Source organism: Ranitomeya variabilis, chromosome 1 (assembly GCF_051348905.1).
Source record: "Ranitomeya variabilis isolate aRanVar5 chromosome 1, aRanVar5.hap1, whole genome shotgun sequence".
Taxonomy (NCBI): Eukaryota; Metazoa; Chordata; class Amphibia; order Anura; family Dendrobatidae; genus Ranitomeya; species Ranitomeya variabilis.
The window spans coordinates 385,797,963-385,822,571 of record NC_135232.1 but is presented as its reverse complement, the minus strand read 5'-3'; the positions used below and the strand labels follow the sequence as shown (position 1 = coordinate 385,822,571).

The 24,609-nt window shown below is 41.8% G+C and overlaps 1 protein-coding gene and 2 long non-coding RNA genes across 4 annotated transcripts in view; 1 reads left to right on the top strand and 2 right to left on the bottom strand.

Moving 5' to 3' along the window:
* Positions 1-10,928, bottom strand: part of LOC143759232 (uncharacterized) — a 60,378-nt gene extending 49,450 nt beyond the window's left edge. The window contains exon 1 of the long non-coding RNA XR_013218957.1: positions 10,792-10,928. This is a non-coding gene — a long non-coding RNA (uncharacterized LOC143759232). The remainder of the gene's footprint in view (positions 1-10,791) is intronic.
* Positions 10,929-16,826: 5,898 nt separating this feature from the next.
* On the top strand, positions 16,827-22,376 carry LOC143760790 (uncharacterized). The gene is made up of 3 exons (XR_013212259.1): positions 16,827-16,911; positions 18,502-18,594; positions 21,252-22,376. It is a non-coding gene; the product is annotated as an uncharacterized LOC143760790 (long non-coding RNA).
* The window catches only part of ABHD17B (abhydrolase domain containing 17B, depalmitoylase), a 30,062-nt gene continuing 27,568 nt past the window's right edge, over positions 22,116-24,609 (bottom strand). For both annotated transcript variants that reach the window (XM_077249051.1, XM_077249050.1), the window contains exon 4: positions 22,116-24,361. In XM_077249051.1, coding sequence (XP_077105166.1) covers positions 24,142-24,361 — 220 coding nt within the window. In that variant the 3' untranslated portion in view covers positions 22,116-24,141. The remainder of the gene's footprint in view (positions 24,362-24,609) is intronic.

Here is a 24,609-nt window from a genome sequence, read left to right as displayed (position 1 = left end):
GTATAGTGCAGTCTCCCCACACACACCATCGTGCAGCAGACACACACATACGCTATAATACAGACACACATACACACTCAATATTTAACCTCTTCCTCCTTGTCCCCCTGATGCTCAGGCTTCTGCAGAGTGTCTCACCAGCTCCACTCCTGAAACACGCTGAGTCACACGCAGAGAAGGAGTGATGGGAGAGGAAGTGTCACATGACTCTCTCTCCATCACTGCTTTCAACTGTATCGGCATCTATGATGTTGATAAGTTGAATGCGTGATGCGGGTAGGGGGCAGCGCTGGGCCCCATTTACTCAGGGACCCCATAGCGGCCACTGGCTGGGGGCCCCTGGAGGAGCGGGGGGCCCTAGGCAGCTGTCTGGTCTGCCTGCCCCTAACGCCAGCCCTGGATGCCAAGGCAACCACCTTTGCCTTATCTCCTGTGTCCACTCTCCGTCTGTTCCCTTCCACCTCCCAGGGAACAGAGGAGCAAGCGTGCACTGTAGTACACCTACCAGACGAACAAGGCAACACATACAAGGGCAGCTGAAAATACAAGGCATACAAATATTCACTCACATATAACAGAGGAATGCATTGGGGAGTGGAGGATGGGGAAAAACCAAAGTAGAAGAAGGAAAGGGAATTATCATACTTACAAACCCAAGCAACAGTCACAGATAAATCCACAAAACGCCTTCTCGTATAACCACTAAACAACTCTACTCCAAGCTATGCAGCATAAGCTAGCTCTGATTATTATTATTATTTACTAGATGGTGGCCCGATTCTAACGCATCGGGTATTCTAGAATATGTATGTATGTATGTATGTATGTATGTATGTATGTATGTATGTATATAGCAGCCACATATTATATAGCACAGGCCACGTAGTATATAGGAGCCATGTAGTATATAGCAGACAAATAGTACGTGGCCTGTGCTATACACTATGTTTCTGCTATATACATACATGCATACATATTGTAGAATACCCGATGCGTTAATACAGCCCACTCAGTATATAACACAGCCCACTCAGTATATAACACAGCCCACGCAGTATATAGCAGCCACGCAGTATATAACACAGGTGACGTAGTATACAGGTCCTTCTCAAAAAATTAGCATATAGTGTTAAATTTCATTATTTACCATAATGTAGTGATTACAATTAAACTTTCATATATTATAGATTCATTATCCACCAACTGAAATTTGTCAGGTCTTTTATTGTTTTAATACTGATGATTTTGGCATACAACTCCTGATAACCCAAAAAACCTGTCTCAATAAATTAGCATATTTCACCCGACCAATCAAATAAAAGTGTTTTTTAATACCAAACAAAAAAAACATCAAATAATAATGTTCAGTTATGCACTCAATACTTGGTCGGGAATCCTTTGGCAGAAATGACTGCTTCAATGCGGCGTGGCATGGAGGCAATCAGCCTGTGACACTGCTGAGATGTTATGGAGGCCCAGGATGCTTCAATAGCGGCCTTAAGCTCATCCAGAGTGTTGGGTCTTGCGTCTCTCAACTTTCTCTTCACAATATCCCACAGATTCTCTATAGGGTTCAGGTCAGGAGAGTTGGAAGGCCAATTGAGCACAGTAATACCATGGTCAGTAAACCATTTACCAGTGGTTTTGGCACTGTGAGCAGGTGCCAGGTCGTGCTGAAAAATGAAATCTTCATCTCCATAAAGCATTTCAGCCGATGGAAGCATGAAGTGCTCCAAAATCTCCTGATAGCTAGCTGCATTGACCCTGCCCTTGATGAAACACAGTGGACCAACACCAGCAGCTGACATGGCACCCCACACCATCACTGACTGTGGGTACTTGACACTGGACTTCAGGCATTTTGGCATTTCCTTCTCCCCAGTCTTCCTCCAGACTCTGGCACCTTGATTTCCGAATGACATGCAAAATTTGCTTTCATCAGAAAAAAGTACTTGGGACCACTTAGCAACAGTCCAGTGCTGCTTCTCTGTTGCCCAGGTCAGGCGCTTCTGCCGCTGTTTATGGTTCAAAAGTGGCTTTACCTGGGGAATGCGGCACCTGTAGCCCATTTCCTGCACACGCCTGTGCACGGTGGCTCTGGATGTTTCCACACCAGACTCAGTCCACTGCTTCCTCAGGTTCCCCAAGGTCTGGAATCGGTCCTTCTCCACAATCTTCCTCAGGGTCCGGTCACCTCTTCTCGTTGTACAGCGTTTTCTGCCACATTGTTTCCTTCCAACAGACTTACCATTGAGGTGCCTTGATACAGCACTCTGGGAACAGCCTATTTGTTGAGAAATTTCTTTCTGGGTCTTACCCTCTTGCTTGAGGGTGTCAATGATGGCCTTCTTGACATCTGTCAGGTCGCTAGTCTTACCCATGATGGGGGTTTTGAGTAATGAACCAGGCAGGGAGTTTTTAAAAGCCTCAGGTATCTTTTGCATGTGTTTAGAGTTAATTAGTTGATTCAGAAGATTAGGGTAATAGGTCATTTAGAGAACCTTTTCTTGATATGCTAATTTATTGAGACAGGTTTTTTGGGTTATCAGGAGTTGTATGCCAAAATCATCAGTATTAAAACAATAAAAGACCTGACAAATTTCAGTTGGTGGATAATGAATCTATAATATATGAAAGTTTAATTGTAATCATTACATTATGGTAAATAATGAAATTTAACACTATATGCTAATTTTTTGAGAAGGACCTGTATAACACAGGCCATGCAGTATATAACACAGGGCACGTAGTATAAAGCACAGCCCACGCAGTATATCACACAGCCCACGTAGTATATAACACTGCCCATGTAGTATATAGCACAGCCCCCGCAGTATATCACACAGCCCACGCAGTATATCACACTGCCCATGTAGTATATAGCACAGCCCCCGCAGTATATCACACAGCCCACGTAGTATATCACACTGCCCATGTAGTATATAGCACAGCCCACGCAGTATATCACACATTCCACGCAGTATTTAGCAGTGTGGGCACCATATCCCTGTTAAAAAAAATAATTAAAATAAAAAATAGTGATATACTCACCCGCCGGGATCCACCGAAGCTCTGGCGATGCTTGCAAGACCGCTAAGTTTTCTGGGTAATTTCGCAATGCATCTCTGGGAACGGAAGATGGCGGCAGCCGCGTGCGGCTCGGCAGACTACGGAGGATGAGAATAGCAGGTTTTTTTTGTTTTTTTTTAGTATTTTTAACATTACATTTTTTTTACTATTGATGCTGCATAGGCAGCATCAATAGTAAAAAGTTGGGGACACACAGAGTTAATAGCTGCGATAACGGAGTGCGTTACCAGTGGCATAATGCGGTCCGTTACCGCTGGCATTAACCCTGTGTTAGCGGTGACCGGAGGGGAGTATGGAGCGGGTGCCGGACACTGACTGCAGGGGAGTAGGGAGGGACTAATCGGACTGTGCCCGTCGCTGATTGGTCGCGGCAGCCATGACAGGCAGCTGGCGAGACCAATCAGCGACGCGGGATTTCCGTTACGGAAGTTGAGGACAGAAAGACGGAAGTACCCCTTAGACAATTATATATATAGATTATTATGTGATGATGTGTATCAGTAAGGACGCAGACTATATAGGGGATAGGAGTGGCTAACCGTGCTCAGCTGCAAGCTCCCAACATGGCCGATTAACCCCTGCACTGCCAAAAGAAATAAACACCATTTAAAAAAAAGGTAAAGTGCTTCTTTTCAGTGTAGGAGTAGGAGCCATCAGATGGTGATTGTGGGAGGGGGTACAGTAGGGTTATCCTACTGTGCGTTTAGAAGGTAATGTGGAGGAATTCACTGTTGGGGTATCATACTGTGTTTGGGGGCATTTTTGTTTGCATCATACTTCATTATCTATATTATTCGAAGTTTTTTATGCTTTTATTGTAAGATCTATTAATTTAAATGTACTTTGTTTGTGGGAAAACCTCTTTAAGTTTGTTTCAATATGAAAAGCTTCATCGTTATATTTGATGAAAAGTAAAAACTTCCTCAAATGTAGAATTTTACTAAATATCAAGTTTGGCCTGTGACTTTGACCAAGCTTTTAATTTTGGCCCTCTGTGTATGAGTTTGGCATCCCTGGTCTAGATGTAGAGGATGCCCCTAGTTATTAGTGCACTCCTAAGTGTAAAAAGATCATTATAAAGATCTCTGTACTGTTTCCTCATATATTTACACAGCATAATCAGTTCACCTCTAAACCTTCGTTTTTCCAAACAGAATAATTTTAATAACATTTTTTTCACCGAAGATAGATACTATAAACCAAGGGTACTCAAACTACGGCCACATGCGGCCCGCCGAGGACATTTATCTGGCCCCTGGCCCGGCCGACATTGAACTTCACTACAGTTCAATGCCAGCGGGCCCTTTAAGCGCAGGCAGAATGACGAGGCGGAGAGGAAAGGCGATGCTCAGCCCTCCGTATGCAGCACAGACCACGTGATTGTCATGATGATGTCTCCCCCCGCCTGTGCCAGAAGAAGACGGAGTCGAGCGGGCGCCTCTTCAGAGCAGCGGGGGACATAGGTGAGTACTGGTATTTTTTTTTTTAAAGCCGAGTCCGGTCTATCATGCCAAGTGGGGACCTATTCTGCCTATTGGGGACATTTACCTGCCTGTTGGGGACTATGTTGCCTATTGGGGACATTTACTTGCCTATTGGGGAACTATGCTGCTTATAGGGGACATTCACCTGTACATTGGGGACTATGCTGCCTATTAGAGACATTTACCTGCCTATTGGGGACTATGCTGCCTATTGGAGTCTATGCTGTCTATTGGGGACTAATGCTGCCTATTGGGGACTATGCTGCCTATTGGGGACCTATGCTACCTATTGGAGACCTACGCTGCCTTTTTGGGACATTTACCTGCCTATTGGGGACTATGCTGCCTATTGGGGACCTATACTTCCTATTGGGGACATTTACCTGCCTATTGGGGACTATGCTGCCTATTGGGAACCTATACTACCTATTGGGGACCCATACTTCCTATTGGGGACATTTACTTGCCTATTGGGGACTATACTGCCTATTGGGGACCTATACTGCATATTGGGGACATTTAGCAGCCTATTGGGGACTATACTGCCTATTGGGGACCTATACTGCCTATTGGGGACCTATACTGCATATTGGGGACATTTACCTGCCTATTGGGGACTATGCTGCTTATTGGGAACCTATACTACCTATTGGGGACCCATACTTCCTATTGGGGACATTTACTTGCCTATTGGGGACTATACTGCCTATTGGGGACCTATACTACATATTGGGGACATTTAGCAGCCTATTGGGGACTATACTGCCTATTGGGGACCTATACTGCCTATTGGGGACCTATACTACATATTGGGGACTATACTGCCTATTGGGGACCTATACTGCCTATTGGGGACTATGCTGCCTTTTGGGGACCTATATTGCCTATTGGGGACATTTACCTGCTTATTGGGGACTCCCGCACCACACCAGTCTGAGCCTGAGGTAAAAGCAGAGTTCCACCAATATGGGTACTGGCGAGGATATGGATTGGCAAGGCTGCACTGATGGGCACTGATAAGACTGCATTGATGGACAATGCAGTCTGTATGTCTCTGTGTGGGCAATTTTATTGCTGGTATATTGTTTTTGTAGCGATGTATATATACTGTATATATATGTGTGTATATATATATATATATATATATATATATATATATATATATATATACACACATATTGGTATTTTACTAATAGCGATTTGGAGTCCCTATGACACCATGATATCAAGAAAGAGAACAATTGCTTCACTTGTTGCGACTAGCAGTGACAAATATGGAACCGGACATTGACCATCTCATTAGCCAAAAGCAGGCCCAGAGTTCCCATTGAAATGCCGGTAAGTTTGTTGATTTAACTTTACTTGTTCTCCATTTTAAATATTGAATTTGTTCCAGTTTTTTTTTTTTTTTTACTTCAAAACAAGATATGTGCAGTGTGCATAGGAATTTGTTCATTTTTTTAAAACTATATTCCGTCGCTCCAATGGTCTGAGGGACCATGAACTGGCCCCGTTTAAAAAGTTTGAGGACCCCTGCTATAAACATTTGCATATATAAAGCCATGTGTTTAGACCCCATTTCCAGATATATATTGCCAGCTTTAGAAATAAAGTCTTATGTGCTTTTTTTTCTCTGCTAAAAGAGACAACAATATGTATTCTCTACCTCTGAAAAGCGCTCCATTTTTGGCACAGATATCCGGATTAGGAAAGGCTGCAGTGATACAGCGCTCTTATGAATGTGTGCTATTTATTGCCTGTGTAACAAGCCTCTTGCCTTGCAGTGATGAATGCCCCGGTAAAACCTCCATGAAATCGAGCTGCCAACGTACCGGACAGGATGTATGGCATTCGTGTATAATCAGCAGGCTTAGGCTTTTCTATGTCCCAATAAACATGCACCGCTCAATTTTGCTTTTGGCTTCTACAGGTTTGATGCATTATGTCATGCAAGTAAATTGGCTATCAACATACATCATCCCAGAAATGTGAGCAGCATTGCTCATTCATCCATCCTAAGTCCTCTTCTAGGCCAGAGGCAATCCGCGCCTTAACATAATCCAAGTAAACAAATGCTTAGCGCTGTTCTGTCTCAATGACCTAGTATAATATACCTATGTCTAAGCATGTGTAATTAGCATGGACCTTTACATAGGTCTCTCGTTTGGTGTAATTAGTATGCGGATAACGTGAGCTTGGTTAGAATGAGTGTAATGTCAGTGCTATTTCTCTAGAGTAGTTAGGAGGCTATCCTACACATATAGTATGTGATATGTGATCGTCAGTTCCAGAGCACACAGATGGCCATATTTTATGGGGCCTCCCCTGAATATATTTTTAATTTATGCTAGATTGATCTTTTCATTTGCGCCTTTTTTAAATTCACTTTTAATTTTCTTGTCTGTGTTTTTTTATGTTCACCATTCTGTGTGTGTGTGTGGGGGGAAGGGGCTGTGTAAAGGAAAAAAATCCAATAATTCTATTAATCCAAGCATAAAATCATTACGAGTTGCACAGGGCACAGAAAACCCTAATTAAACCGACGCGTTTCGAACTTGGCCGTGGTTAAGAATTATCAAGTTCAAAATGCATAAGTTTAATTAGGGATTTCTGAGTCCGATACAATTTGCAATGATTTTATGCTTGGATAAAATAAAATTGTTGGATTTTTACCTTTTTAGAGATGTGAAGCCAGGTCTGTGTAATTTTGAAGAAAAACCGCAAAACAGCAGTGAGTACCACAAAAAAAAAAGGGTCTTAAAAAAGCCCGCAAATAATGAATTAGTTCTTATATGCACAGAGGACATCTCAGGTACATTAGTCCATGGCGGCTCCATGGTTCACGCAAAGCAAAGGTAAGCTGTTTGCACTGTCGTAAAGCTCTGTACCCTACCCCTAAATTGAAAATTAATCTAAAATAGGTTAACCTGAAAAAACATTGGGGAAGAGTTGGGATTAGTGATGAACGAATATACTCGTTACTCGAGATTTTGTTGCTTTTTCTTGTAGTTTTTTTTTAAGGGTGCTACGTGTGTGGGATTATACAGCCTATTGGACTCGATGTCGTGTAGTAATGTGCCCTCCGGACTAGGTACAGTTATCTTAGCGTGTATATTCAATCTAAACTCTTTAAATTCCGGAAATTCAATTGAAAAGGCAGTATAACCGGTTTGGAATCTGGAGAGGGATGTGTCTATCTATCTATCTATCTATCTATCTATCTATCTATCTATCTATCTATCTATCTATCTATCTATCTATCCCATATCTACCTATCTCTCATATCTATCTATCCCATATCTATCTATCTATCTATCCCATATCTATCTATCTATCTATCTCTCATATCTATCTATCTATCTATCTCTCATATCTACCTATCTATCTCTCATATCTACCTATCTATCTCTCATATCTACCTATCTATCTATCATATCTATCTATCTATCCCATATCTATCTATGTATCCCATATCTATCTATCTATGTATCCCATATCTATCATCTATCTATCCCATATCTATCCCATATCTATCTATCTATCTATCTATCTATCTATCTATCTATCTATCTATCTATCTATCTATGATATTGGTATTGGGCAGCTCATGTCCTGTCTGGGTCTTGGCAACTGAACCTTCATACAGAAGTCCAAAGACAACCCAGCTGGCCATAATTGTTTAGCATAGTGTTCAGCTTACTGTAGTGACAGTTGCTGACGCCCCATGCACAGGTGCTACCTGAATACTCCTCGAAGCCAAACAGAACAATAAGAACCTGTCTGTCTCATATAATTGCAGCACCAACCTCTTTCCACACCACAGGCTAAATGGCCCTGATAGATTTTCCATTACTGATTTGGAAACGGCATACAAGGACCATGGCATTGTGTCCCCTACAATAGGCAATGATACAACACATATAGCCAACATAGTAAGTATAGTAACCTGGGGCTCTTCTGTTCCTGATCTTGCTGTACAGAATTTGCTTAGTCAAATATATGATTCTCGCTGCTTTTACTAGAATGAAATAGGACTTGTGACCGACGTTTTCTACTGTAACTGGCAGTGAGCGGATTATAAGAGCCTGGTTCACCAAAGATGGCGGTGTACATTAGTTTCAGGCAGGTGACATCAATGTCTCCAGGTAGATGTGATATAGAGGGGCTTATAAACTGGTTTTAGAATCCTCAATTTACTGACAACCGCCTGATCCATAATTCCTGTGACATCTGAAGTCATTTCAGTCTCTTCAGGCAGGACTTTGTACTCTGCATAATAGAAGTAAAGTATGAAACTTGATCTTTTGAGTGCACTTTTCTGTGTCACCATCTTCTCTTAGATCACTTGAAACCGATCATGGCTTCAATGCAAAAAACTTGTCCTATCCCTTAAAAAGAACCTGTCGGTCGAATCATGCTGAACGAATCAGAGCCTGGATACATGACTGCAGCTAGGTATAGACATTGAGGATCCGTCTAGCCGCCATAGCCAGAGAAGAGAGTTGCCCAGTTCCGACCCACCCGGCTTTTCCCAACACCACTTCAGATAATTGACAGATTACTCGCTATGGACGAGACCTGTCAATCACCTGAAAAAGCCGGCCAGGGGCAACGTTGGACTAATTTAATCTATTCTTATGGTCTCCATCCGAATCTTCTAATTATATTTTCTTTGAAGTGCCTCAGGGTTTCAGAGAAAACCATAACTGTCTGCAGCCAGGCTCTGATTGTGGTTTGAGCAACGTGAATCAAATAACAGGTTCCCTTTAATTAAGTTACATGTTTTTCCACCAGGACTTATATTGATGGCCTAGCCTTAGATTCAACTCCCAAACCCCCCTACGATCAGCTGACTGAGTGGGACAAAGTGTTATGGCCCCACCACTGTATGATATGTCACTTGAACAGGTGCAGGCTTCACTGCCAGACAGTAGCTTCCAGATGTACAAAGGTTTTAAAGAAGGAAGGGGCCAACAAAGTAGCAGAAAACCCCTTTAACTACTCAAAATGTATCACCTATCAGACCTTTAACTCCCTAATGGTCATTGGTTAAGCGGTTGCATTATTTTTTACGTTGCCTGCCAAGTGGCTCATGCAAGTTATCTTGTCATCATGACCAGCACAGGTCTAAGGCTACGGTCACACTATCAGTATTTGGTCAGTATTTCACATCAGCATTTGTTAGCCAAAACCAGGAGTGGGTCAAAAATACAGACTTGGTGATGTGTTTCTATTATAGCTTTCCCCTCTGTTTGTTCCACTCCTGGTTTTGGCTTACAAATACTGATGTAAAATACTGACCAAATACTGATAGTGTGACGGCAGCCTAAGCCACAGTCTACCAGAACACACTCCAGGATCGCAAAAATGTCATCATTCAAACAAGTAAAAGTTTTTGGGAAACAACGCAACAAAGATAAAGCATTCAGTTTTTCCATGAGCTGGTGTGGAGAAATGAAGGCTCCCCTGCTGTCGATTACTGTGATCAATACAGACCTTTTTCTACACAGTTCTGACATATAGGACTACTGTACAATCTTTACTACTCAAAGGGGACCTTTCACTGGAGTTTTTCACTTTTGAATCCACTTTAAAGCCTATTACCGCCTTTGCATATTTTATTTATTGCATTGGATGCTTTATGGAAAAATAACCCATTTTCTTTGCACCGTTTGCCTTCTGCAGCCTGCATGTATGACACTACATTGATAGCTGCTGGATGCTATCAGAGAATCATCATCTATCAGAGAAGCGCTCTGTGTATTCCTTTCCGGTCACTCTCTATCCACTCTTGAATGCACACCCATCCATAATATGTGCAATAAAAATTTAATCAATGAGGACATTGCCTATAAGGTTCCAGTAGTATTTTTACATGTGAATTATTTGGTGCTGCACGGCATCTGTATGCTGCCACTCCGGCTTTGTGAGAGGCTCTTTGGAAGTAGATATTTTCCCCTACCATCAATGTTTCTAAAGAGGCGTACAGTGCCTCCGTACACATGGCATCTGATGAGTGCATGTCATATACAAGCACATATCATGCACATCTGTGTCACTCCTATAATATCTCCATAATAAACAGAGCTCTTACGTAGCTGTGTGCAGGAGGATTATGGCCAGAAAGTTGATTCTTCACTACAACAGCGGTAGTGTGAGCAAACACTTAATGAATGCTCAAAATGAATAATAATTATAATAAATGTACTTTAATTACCTTGCACAATCCACAGATGTGTCTTCTAAGAAGGGTGGAAAGCATATCGCAGCACAAGAAAACAGGCTTAATATAAATTGCTGCTGTCAGGAAGAGCTTTATCTCTCGGAGATTGTAGGCAGGAAGGCTTTCGGCCTATATTTTCTATAGCAAAAACAGGAATTGAAGTGGTAATGTCAGCACATTGATATCTTACAAGGATGGGCCAGTCATACAGGATGCTGTCTACACCACATTACATAGGTCAAAAATGGAGGTACATACTCATGTATATCCTGTAACTGTAGGCTCTGGTATTGAACTGTTCCTTAACCATCATTTTAATTTTTATTTCATAAATCAATATACATAAAAATAATCTACTTTGTAATATACCTTATCAGAGAGATCTGCTTCTTTCTCCTCCTGGACTCTTTTTTTCACTCTGAATTCATGAGTAAAATCTGTATTATACGAAGACGGACTTTCCCATTACTGAGATATAAGATGACAGTTGGTGCTTTTAAAACTCTATGGCGTGGAGGAGAGGTGAGTATCTAAAGGGAGATACAGACTCTGCCCTAAGTGCTCCTGAACTCACAGTTCCACTTCTCCATAGAAGACGGATTTTAACTGAATTGAGAATTTTGAGAATGAATGATCAGTCCTGGAGCAGAAAAAAGCGGGTTTAGCTGATAAGTTCCTCTTTAAAATATACCTTCATACAAAATTTGAACCCAATATTTCTTTAGGCAGGAATATATTACATGCAATATGGGCAGCGAAACAGGTAATTGCTAGATTTTATTTTCGGTAATTCCCTTGTTTCTTCATTACTTCTAGAATGCCTAATTAGCATGCTCAGTGTATGAAGTGGCCCGTATCTATTAGGTCTCTGTCACACTGTGTTCTTCCCCATGTTCAGTGGTCTCATTGGGGCTTATGTTCGAACCTTCCCGCAAAACAGGATTCAGGTGTATGCGTTGACGGGGCCATAGACTATGTTGGTAGAGACAGAGTCACCATGTACACTGCTGTGCATCATTTTCGGGCGTATACACCTATTGGAGGCGGACACCGAGACACAGTCTACGGCCAGGGCCACACTTGAAAGTTCATTGCGAACTCGAACGAGTCTCTCTCATCATTACCTGGCACTGCCGCCGGCACTTGGACCGGATTATGCTGCTGCATATATTACTATACAGCTCCACACTCTGGTCCCCAGTGCCGGGTATTGGTGAGAGAGACATGTGCGAGTTTCTCACATTGGACTCGCAAGTGTGACCCCGGCCTACTGCGTATTTCTGATCACCTCCAATAGGTGTATACATCCAAAAATGATGCACCACAGAGCACACGGTCACACAGTCTGCACCATTATACTCAACGACCCTGTTGGCCCATACGCCCAAATCCCGTTTTGACCCGATGGGACCACTGAACATGGGGAAGAACACAGTGTGTTCCTTATAGTTCATTTAATTGCTTAGGTCTCCATTCAGCTGCTGTACCGTTACTATAACACGCTCCCCCCTGGGTTCTGGTCACCAATAATTTTGGCAGTTTATATGCTAATTAGGCAACAAAATGTCAACTGATCTGCTGTGGTCTCCTCAGTATATAGTGCTGTTAATGTAAATTATTCTGTTATTGTCCAATTAATGCTGCACAGTATTAAAGCCCCCATAAACATACACCAATACCGATTATATCCACCGATATCGGCTCGTTATGGTGACAGTCTAATGTGTCTGAGATCCGGGAAGATAAGGATCTGACCTGTCCCATATTGGACTGCTCATCCTTTAGTTGTCTAAGAGATAAACCACAATCAGATGTTTGACGGCAGCTCTCTCATAGGATCCTAGGAGTGCTTGGCCAAGCAAGTACTGCGTAATGGACAGCTGGACATGATCGCTGCCGGACAATCACTATCTAAACTATTGGGAGCTTCTGAGTAACATATTATATTTGAGATCTTTTGATTTTAATTTGTGGATTTTCATAAATAGAAATCAAAGATTTGATGCTGAGAGATTGATGCTGTGAGAGGGGAAGAGGAGGTGGAGGAATAATGTCTCTACTGTAACCAGGGGGAACAGGTAGAAGCAGCAAGGCGAGACATCCGATTGGCTTAGAGCACATAGCACAGTTATGACGCCACATCGGGAAGAGGCCGCCCACTCTCCACAGTTCTAGAAAGAAGATGAACATTTACAAGATAATGTAGGTCTCGAGTTCCGGAGGTTACAGCTGTTGGATCTAACATGGAGTGATAAGGAGATTTTACTTGTAATGGTCGGTATTGTTCAGTCTTTATTTTAATTTCCTTTCGTCTGTATTTTTTAAACAGCAGGAGAAATAGCATCATCCCCATAGGATACATTTACTTCTCCGTTCATGTGTTATCATCTGGATAGTTCGGGAATACATGACAGTAATGACAGGAAATGTAATTGCTTTCATTAAATTTTCATAGGCAGTCCCGGTTAGTGTTGATCAATATGTTATCCATGTTTGCGGTTTTGTGTGGCAAGTCAATGACTGCTGTTATTTTTCCAGTCTCTTGTATCTTTGTCCTGAATATTTTTAGCAGTATGGTCGTGGAGTAGAAAGATGGATTTTCCATCTCTAACATGCTACAAAGGTAAAAGCCTGCAAAAATGTACTTAAGACGATCTTAATTTATCGAATTTTGTGAAGGCAAAAAGAAAAAGCACAATTCCACTATTTTCTTTACACGTTTAACCCTGATCTGAAATCATGCTCCAATTTATAAAGACAAGCGTTGTTCACGATGAGGGAGCAGGATGGAGTCAGACGCTCCCAAGTCATTAGCTCTCATCTGTAAAGTGGCATGCGCCCAACCACAAATCCTACTGCGGTCACAGACTGGAGTAAGATTTCTGGCATAAGGTACACCACACCTCGTCATGCATTGGGCGAGCTGTGGCATCATGCCCCGGCTCTGCACATTATGAGGGATCTGGGTGAAACTAACATGAAAACAGCACAAGTCGCAAAATCTTGGTGCCAACGCTGTGTTGTTCAAAAGTTTAATGACTTTTCAAAGTGATTAACGTAATCGTTTTCATGAATCGGGGTCTTAATGGTTTGTAAATTATGTTTTGTTATTATAGAAAATTATGATGTTGAGTATTTTTTTTTTTATAGCTTTTAAGTTTCATGGTGAAATTGAACTCAAATGGAACCCGTCAGCAAAAGAAAAAAAAAACAGAAGGTATTTACTTGCAGCCTTAACCCCTTTTCGACATTGGGTGTAATAGTACGCTGATGTCTGACTTCCCCTGCGCCGGAGTCCACATATTTTTGGGCACATGACAGCTGCTCTATACAACTGACATGTGCCCGTAACAGCCACGGGTAGAATTGCGATCCACCAGAGGCTGTTAACAGGTAATCTCTGACAGCGGCATTTAACTCCCGCTTTCTCGTAGCGCGTTACTAATCCCGCCCATCGGTGGCACCGTCACATGATCGTCACCAATTTTTTTTTAATGCAATTTCACCACTTTTTTTTCCCAGTTTTCCAGTACATGATATGTTAAAACGAATTGTGTGGTTCAAAAATACAACTTGTCCCGGAAAAACAAGCCCTCACATGGCCAATTTGACCAAAAAATAAAAAAGTTATGGCTCTGGGAACTGAAATACCTCTGGTTGTTAAGGGGTTAATGGTAATCTTCATGTACCGTAAAAAACATATTAAACATATGTGGCAGTCTAACTGGAAGAGAAGCTGAAGGGAGAAAATGAAATTAGATTCTCCCTGCAGCCACTTACTTCCTGTCAAGTGGGTGGTGCCAGGGCTGTGAACAGTCAGTGCTCGTGATACAGTGAGCGCGCTGCAATCACTCCACCGACAACCTACTTTGCAGCATTTGTGCGGAGCAACATGAAGGGCAACAAGCAGGGGAAGTAAATGCAGCACTCTCGTTGTGGAGGGATTGACGTCTATTCTCAGGCCCTAGCACCACCCCAATGACTGGACGTGAGCAACTGCAGGGAGAATACCTTTATTTACTTCCCTGTAGCAATAATTAGACAGCCACATGCAGTCATGGCCAAAAGTGTTGACAACCTTGAAATTGTTCCAGAAAATTATTGCAATTATACGTTTTGTTATACACATGTTTATTTTCTCTGTGCTTACTGGAACAGCACAAAAAAACCCCCCACAACAAATCACAAATTGGACATAATTTCACACAAAACCCCCAAAATGGGCCGGACAAAATCTTTGGCACCTTTCCAAAATTGTAGGTAAACGACTTTGTTTCAAGCATATGATGCTCATTCAAACTCACCTGTGGCAAGTAACACACAGGTATGCAAGTTTTTATCGCAAGGTCTCTGTGCTGTAGGTAAAGAAGGGCAGTCCCATGCCTAAATCATATCCGTTAATCACCTCCTTCTGCAGGCACTTCGCAATTCCTACAATGTGAGCGCCCATTCTCCTTACCCACATGACTCAGTAGTCAGCACTAGAAGAGCCAAACAAAGAACACCAGAGGAAGCTAGTAAAGGATCAGCAAGAGAGTTGCTGTGGCAAGATAGGTGAAGATAATGCCATGGGTAGAGGAGTATAATCTTTTATTTCACCTTCCCAATTCATGTGTACAATGACTTGATCCACAGCAGAAACTCTAGTGATTACAAATTTTTCAGGAATTTGCAACAAATTTTATTCGTTATATATCAATTCAGTCAAATAAACTTAATTTTGTAGACAACAAAAAAAAAAATCACAATATTGTTGGAAATTTGTAGTACATCTCAAATATCTATTGAAATGGTAGACAATGCTTTCAAGCACGCTAAAAAAAACATAAATTGTTGTGGCGAGGTCATAATACAATCAGGAAGTTGGTTGTTACACAACCGAGTTATGAGAAGAACTGAAACAAACTGCTGTCACTAGAACAATATCCAGTTGCTGGAGAAGGCCACGTGTAGAGCTCTGTGTAACAAGGCAGTTATTGTTTTATGACTGCTCTGCTAGTAACATTTGTGGTTGTAGGAGCTCACTAGAACATTACAGCTACACAAAACGTATCTAGTGCAGGGCAACTTCTAGGCCATGATCGGAAATCAGCGAGAGGCGATGTGGTGCAAGTTTAAAATTTGCTCTTGGTGGTGATAACAATGCCTTATATGTGCCCACGTTGCAGAAATGCTGCGGAAATGTCCGCAGCATTTCCGCAACCTCCTGCCGAGGGTAAAACGCATGCGTTTTAGCTTGCAGAAAGCTTGCATTTTCCAAGCGATTTGAAGCATAGAGCTTGACAAGAGTGACCACCTTTTTACTATTGATGCTGCCTATGCAGTGACCACGGCCGCGTGACCACGATGTCATCTCAGGTAATTCGTGCAATGCATCCCTGAGAACGGAAGCCGCCGCATGCACGGCCGAGAGCCGGGAGGACTCCGGGGACCATCAGAAGGTAAGTATATCTTTTAGTTTTTTTTTTTCTTCACATGAATATGGGTTTCAGGGCTTGAAGGAGAGTCTCCTCTCCTACAGACCCAGGTACCATCTGCACATGAAGCGCTCACTTTACGCATGGTGGGCATAGCCACATGCATAAAGTGAGCGTTTCAATGCAATCATATGGAGGCATAATCGCCGCGATTCCGCAGAAATAATGAACATGCTGCGGATTTTACCGCTATGCGATTCCGCAGCGGGAATATCCGCAGCATGGGCACAGCAACTGCAGAATCCCAGTTGCGGCAAAAAACGCGGCAGAAATGCATAAAAAAATGCAACGTGGGCACACAGCCTTAAGCTTACTGCTGATCATACATCACTACCAACTTCCCCCAATCATAAGTATCCCTGGCTCTCCTAAGCGTTCACATTTGCTCAATAGAGAGGAGGCTGCAAGACACTTCTGAGGTCTCTAATGAGAACAAAGGGTAAGACATGATGATATCCAACATACTTGATTCTGCTCTATTGACATCTTCCATCTGGAAAAGATGATCATGGTTCATTACCATATTTATCTTCTTGATCTTTATATACACAGCATTGAACAAGCACTCACAGTGCTCCCGGAAGAAGGTACTATTGCCAAAACACGCGTTGGGGTGGGTGTCTCCACAATTTTACAGGTAACCCCCTTTTTGGCTGCTTATGTACTTTACAATAATGACTTCAGGTCTTATTTCTTTAGATGGCTGCGAGCCTCTATGTACTTTGTGCACAATGAGTGTCTCACCACTTATGGTATTTACATTGTTATTGCACAATGTTACACATTATAGCACAATGCATTTGCACTTTATGACCCGTTTTTCAAGATGATTTGGTCTGGGTTTCTTTGCAACTTGCTAGCCCGTTTTACTACCATGGTTTTATCTTTCAGCTTACCATTGTCGTTTTCCCTGTATAATTTTCAATACGTATGATTATAAATTGCTGTGTAATAATAAAATGTAATATTTTTAGTATTTTTTTTTAGTATTTCTGGTTCAATTGGCGCTTTCTCGGTATGATTTTCATAGCTCTGTACTGAACCTTTTCCTATACATCCTTGCACCCTTCGATATTTCTCCATCTTTTGCACTATGGTTTTTGGGTGCTGGCCTGGTATATAGGTTATTATACCTCTGGTGAGCACATGGAGGGCTGTGCGGCCACTGCCAAACTGGTGAAGCTGAAGGATGTTGCAGGCAGATCGCTCTCCACGGTATCTCCAGTCTCTGTCACATGTGCTCAGTGTGAACCTGCTTTCATCTGTGAAGAGCACAGGGCGCCAGTGGCAAATTTGCCAATCCTGGTGTTCTGTAGCAAATGTCAAGCATCCTGCACGGTGTTGGGCTGTGAGCACAACCCTCATCTGTGGACGTCGGGCACTCAGACCATCCTCATGGAATTGGTTTCTAATCTTTTGTGCAAACACATGCACATTTGTGACCTGCTGGAGGTAATTTTGCAGGGCTTTGGCAGTGCTCCTCCTTTCACAAAGGCTGAGGTAGCGGTCCTGCTGCTGGGTTGTTGCCCTCCTACGGCCCTCTCCACGTCTCCTGGTGTACTGGCCTATCTCCTGGTAGCGCCTCCAGCCTCTGGACACTATGCTGACACACAACAAACCTTCTTGCCACAGCTCGCATTGATGTGCCATCCTGGATGAGCTGCACTACCTGAGCCACTTGTGTGGGTTGTAGAGTCCGTCTCATGCTACCATGAGTGTGAAATCACAACCAACATTCAAAAGTGACCAAAACATCAGCCAGAAAGCATTGGTACTGAGATGTGGTCTGTGGTCCCCACCTGCAGAACCACTCCTTTATTGAGTGTGTCTTGATAATTGCCAATAATTTCTATTGTTGTCTATTCCATTTGCACAGCAGCATGTGAAATTGATTGTCAAACAGTGTTGCTTCCTAACTGGACAGTTTGATTTCACAGAAGTTTGATTTACTTGGAGTTATATTCTGTTGTTTAAGTGTTCCCTTTATTTTTTTTGAGCAGTGTATTACTATGAGGCAGTCATGCTCGAGTTGGGAGACCCAGGGCCATTCTGTACATTGCGTTCTGTGATCGGACCGAGATGTAGGTGCATTTGTATGCGCCCTTATCTTTTTCTGAGCTGCTCGCAGCTGACTTATGACCATAGACAATCACATTTGAATGTGCAAGAATCATAGAGCCCATTAAAAAACAAAAGATATCTAATTTTTACCAAACCCATATTGCAGAAATAATTGGAAGATGCCTGATATAGAACTTTTTCCAGCTGGTCTACTATTGGAAGAGAACTGAAAGATTACCACCGCCATCGCAGCATTCAGGTCAGTAGGTTTTGCCTTTTTCTTGTCCAGGGAGGTGGTTGATTTTCTGGATATTGCACAACTTTCTTACCATGATCTCATGAGTTTTAGTTGTATATTTGTATCAAAAACAGTTTTCATTTCAACTATACAATTTTATTCTTGAGAAGCGGCTTCCATTTCTAGATGGTTTAGTAATTCTTATTGCAGGAGCGCACTTTTTTGTTAGGCAATATTTGCTTGTATAGAGAAGACTTCTCAAGGTTTTCAAGTCAAATATCCCCCTACTCAAATAAAATGCTATGGCTATGTACTGTACATTAGAGTAGTTTTACAGCTAATATAAATCATTGTAGAAAAACCGCAGACAGCTTTTGAAGAAATAAAAACCAAAACAATAAGAGAACTGATACTGAGCCTTCCTGCTTCTAGGTCACATCATTTTCACACCAAAAATAGGTCAACGGTCATGTCAAGAAGAGGACTACGCTATATGTGCATATCAATTTTTTTTTTTTGTGGAACATATAAATACATTTTTCTAAATGCAGGGTGCCTACAGTAAAACATACAGGTGGCAGTGTCATTATGTGGGGCAGCATGAGTGGTGCTGGTGTCAGGGAGCTATATTTTATTGATGGCATCATGAATTCACAGATGTACTGCTTTATATTCAAAGAGAAGATGCTACCATCATTCCTTGCCCTTGGAAGACGTGTACTTTTTAGGGATGAGCGAATATACTCGTTACTCGAGGTTTCTCGAGCACACTGGGTGTCCTCCAAGTATTTTTTAGTGCTCGGAAATTTAGTTTTCTTCGCCACAGCTGAATGATTTACATCTGTTAGCCAGCATAAGTACATGTGGGGATTCCCTACCAACCAGGCAACCCCCACATGTACTTATGCTGGCTAACAGATGTAAATCATTCAGCTGCGGCGAAGAAAACAATCTCCGAGCACTAAAATAGGACACCTGAGCGTGATCAGGAAATCTCGAGTAACAAGTATATTCGCTCATCACTAGTACTTTTCCAACAGGACAACAATCCAAAACCCACATCTAAGGCCACAGTTGCATTTCTGAAGACCAGGGTAAAAGTGATTCAGTAGCCAAATATGTCTGCTGATCTGAACCCAACCAAACACCTGTGTGGAATTCTGGAGAACTGTTAACCATCACTCTTCATGCAGCTTCCAGGCTCTAAGAGGTTGTTCTTCAAGAATGGTAAAAGGTAGAGGTTGAAGTTTGTTACCACCTTGTTCCTTCTGTGCCTAGAAGACTTGGTGCGGTCCTTAAAAATCATGGCAGCCATACAAAATACTAGATTGAGTAGTGTTTGATGTGGGGTGCATTTATTTTTAGCATCATCTGATTTAAAGGAAATAGTGCACTAGAAATAACGCTATTAACCTGCCACTCTTGATCAGTGGAATCAGTATGAGTGTTTGGGTAAAGCTTAACGTGCAACCATGCAGGGAGAAGAAGAAAGAAGGAAAAAAAATTGGATACACTTGAAATTTACACTGTTCGCTAAAAGAAATATTTTCTTTTCTTACCTTGTAACGTGTTGCAGCTATTTGGTGAAAATTCACCCTTTGCCCAAGTTCACATGCTGTAGATTTGGTGAAGTTTTTTTAAAATGCTTGTATAGTACTACACAAGTAAATACATTTTTTTTTAACTGCCTTATATGTTGCAATAACGCTTCCAAAATTCCAAGAACATTCCGAAAACCTTTTTCCTACCTGTGGAGCAGATTTTTTGCAGTGGCCACATACCTTTCTCACCTTGAACAAAAGTGAAAATCTTCCAAATGCTTCATGGCATAAAATGAAGAAGGTGGTGGAGATATTCGTACATTTCTAGTTGATGTTGACACTGTTGTATGTCTATAGTGAAAATTTTCCCAGCCGATCCCCATAAGCGTTCTTAAAATCAGTTGATCACACAGCCAATAAAATATTCTCTAGCCCAAGATCACACTGGGTTCTGCCTGTGGGCCAGGAAATAGGCTTGTCACATTAAAAAATAAAGTTATGTACATTTGTTTTATCAGGACCTGATCTATAGCAAGAGTGCTTTTTTTTCTGGTATACCTTTATTTTACATGAGAAATCAGAATTAACCTTATGTAAACATGTTTTATTTTTAAAGGCTATAGGTACTATGACCAATTCTATGAGACTCAGGTGCTAAAGTTATGATATAATCGTCACCCCCCCGATGCATGTGTCACGGGTGTTCAGCAGCCACAACACGTGCAGAGAGGCCCTGTCTGATAAGCAATCCCTACCTGTGCGACTGTCAAACAGCCACGAGACCTGTAGCCACAGGGACTCGACATTATCATTGGCGTGCTCTAATACTCCCCATTAGCACAAGCATTCTCAGACAGCACCTTATCCGCGCACGCTCCCTCATCACTACATGTGGCTATTAATCAGAGTGTTGACAAGCTCACCAGTGAATCTATGGGCCTAAAGGGTGAGGTGGAAGAGAGGACAACGCAGATGTCCATTTTTCATGAACAGTTTGATAGAAGTTTGAGAAACATCTCATCCATGCAAAACTGGTGAGGCGTTTTTTGGCCTCTGAACCTGGTGTCATCGAGCTGCCCACCCTCCCTCCTTTTTGGTTTCAATTTTATTGAATTGGTTAATTCGTTGTGATTTCAGTTATTCAGTTGTGAAGTTTGATGTAAATCGCAGCCGTGGTAGAAAAACAAAGATGGGCAACATGTGCCGGGAGTCCAGCGGCATATCCCCACAATTTCCAATGGTTAACTGACAGAGCTGCAACATTACCCCTCCAACTAAGAAGGGTCGATATAAAAGATGAGAATGGTTTGGCTATGTATTCTCCAATAAAGTTATATGTTAAAGATATGAAGGTCTCTAATTGTGTCAGGGGAAAGTGGGGGAGGTGGAGTTTGGATCCGGGCAGTCTTTGTTTGTCAGGTGAGAAGCCGCTGCCAGAGTTGTCCAGCAGCAGCTTTCTCCCGTCTCCCTGTGGACAAACACTTGTGTTGGAGTTTTAAGCCACGTTCACATCATGAGTATATTAAATAATCCAATTTTCAGCCAGAAAAATCTTGAGTCAGATTACCTGTAATAGTTTATCGGCAGTGATTTATAGGCCAAATACAGTTAAGAATTACAATATGTTTGTTAAAAATCACGTGTTCTCCACATGATCTGATGGGAATCCCACAAAAATATGGGAGAATACGGCATGCTGAATTTTTTTTTTCCAATACGTGCATGTGAAAACTCATCTTAAAAGCCCGATTGTTGCACAATTGACCACAGACACCAATAGGGACTGAAGAGTCATGTGAACCTGACTACCTGTATGGCCCGGTGACCTGCTCTACTAACCAAGAGAATAGGGTTCTGCGGTGGGCATGGGGGCAGTAGTGTATTCTTAAGCATCAACAATGGGCTTGTTAAGGAAGATCTATGAGGAGGCAGTTTTTTTGTTTTATAGCAAATGGCCTATTTGCAGTCTGAACACCGCAATGCTTAGAAATACAACTGAAGCAGAGTCATTATAGATTTTACTGAGTAACATCTAAACCAATGCATTTCTGTATAATATATGATTAAACTGTATACAATCCCAGAGAGCCACAACAATTACTACACTAAATAAGGCCTTTATATGTATCCACAGTGTATTATCCATTCACAAACTGTACTACATATCATTACATTGTACTTTAGTTGCATTCATCATCAATACTTTAAGCAAACTCAAATTGAAGGACAGGCAACTTAATGGGAAAAAATAACAACAAAACATTATTCTGGCAATAGAAAAAGTCAAAACATTGCTTTGTAAAGTGATATGAAAAAAAAAAGTTTTTAAACACCGCTCATCATTTATTGTATAATGCAATCACTTTGCAAAAATCTATTACAAAGTCTTGTTAGAATGGTCAGTGATGTCTACAAAAGGAGCTCTTGCACTTCAAGAGTGATCTACCTGAACGGATCTCCAGCATTGCCTGGATAATGGTCAGTGGTATCAGAAATGGTGACGTTTGCCACCCCAGCATTTGCTAGACATGCAGCAGCTTCCCATTGCGTTGGTTCGCAGTGCAAAAAGGTTTCAATCTAAATCTTCAACGACTGCAGCAACACCAACCATGGCAGAGTTTTACAGTTGTGTTCGTTGAGGTCAACTTTTGTCAAAGTACAAGGGACAGAAACGGGAACAAAAACAATCTGCTTTAAGAGTGTTCACAAGCAGGAAGAGGAGGAAAGAAAATGTAAAAACTGAAGAAAAAGAAAAACAAAGGGCCATTTTAGCATTTGTGGATTCCAGCCCAAAAGGAAACACCAGAAACCCCGACTGAATTTGGAGAGCTTGGCCAAGCGAGTCTACAGAAGAGAGACTACTGTATATCACTGGATCCACAGAGTGTTCTGCCATTACAGGGAACCAAATCTTAAAACAAGACCTTCTACTTTGTCTAAGACCTGTAGAACAGAAAATAAGGGACTTTACCAGGGATATTATCAATGTAGTGAAGAGTAGATAGGTTTGGGTTACTTCATCTGTACATCCTGCTTAAAAGTGCAATCAGGCCATTGTAAATGAATGCTCCCTCCTCCAGCAGTCTTACCCTCTCAAGTAAGTTTGGACATTAGTGGTAATTGACTCCATGCATGAAGTGTGTCATCTGTAACCAAGCAGGCCATTAGGACAGTTCATCCTAGCCCTCCGAGATATCACAGATCAGAACAGACCAGCAGATACAAGTTTGCATTGCTTAATCACACTGGAAAGGGCAAAAAAGAAAATTAAATGGCAGCAATATTCTACTCGTGCAATATGCCCAGAATTTCAACAGACCTTTAAAATAGGTTTAAATGCCGGACAAATATTTGTCAGGAGCGGACTCTGTGCACATGATGCAGGAAAATGCAAGAACGATTAGTCCGACAGTACATAATGGCGTGCCTTTCGTTACCAGGAGCAGATTCTTCGAGGAATTCTCAGTGACGCAGAAGAGCACACATCTTGAAATTGTAGATATAAAAATGGCCTATTAAAGTACAGAAGCCTGACTGCACATTTTAATACTGGTATCAAAATCTTCATTACTGGTATTAAAGGGGATGCCCAGTCAGGGTTATTCGCCTCAATGATGAGAGGAGTTTTGTCCACCAATTAATTCTGTAGCCTCAATAGCGAGAGGAAAAAAGGGGGCAGAAAGGCTTCTATCAAATGTTAGTGTGGAATCTGAGACTGGGGCAGTTACAACATTGGAGAAAATGTCCCCAAGGGACCATCCCCTTCATCACATTACCTGTACATCTGTTAAGGCAACCCACATCATTTGCAAACAGACCTTCAGGTTATAAAAAAAAAAAAAAAAAAAAAAAAAAAAGGGGAAAAAAACCAAACAAAAACTTATGGCTCACAGTCCAGCAAAGAAAAATCTAAACATGGTCGGTGAAACCCCTTGGTGGCCCGGGAGAGCTGCAAAGCATTGTCGTGAAACTTGATGCAAACTTTCCATTGCCGTAGGGAGAATACGCTCTCTTACAAAGAAAGTAGTTACAAATTTACTAGCTCTTGTGTGACAAACTGTTTTAATCGCTCAAGGTATTGCCCATAGAGTTCCACATCGTTGTGTCCAGCTCCTTCCACCCATAGCGGTTCCACCGGCCTCTGGCAACGCTCAAACAGGGCCAGGCCATGTGAAAAGTCAATGACTTCATCTTCCGTGCCGTGGATTATCAGTACTGGGGAAGTGATTTTGGAAATCTTGTCAATGCTGCAAGAAAAACAAAACAAAAAACAATATAGTTTAAGGAATACAAAATGAATATGACTGACCTGATGCAATGTGACCAAATGCTTTTGTACAATGTCCTAAAAAGCTGAATTGTGATGATCAGAAAAGGTGCAACTTCACATAGAAAGAATCCCTCGTCAAGAGCCAGACCAGGATCATCACAGACTACTTCTAAATGGGTGAATAATAGCAAACAGCCCCTCAGTAATCAAGACCCCAAAGTGAAG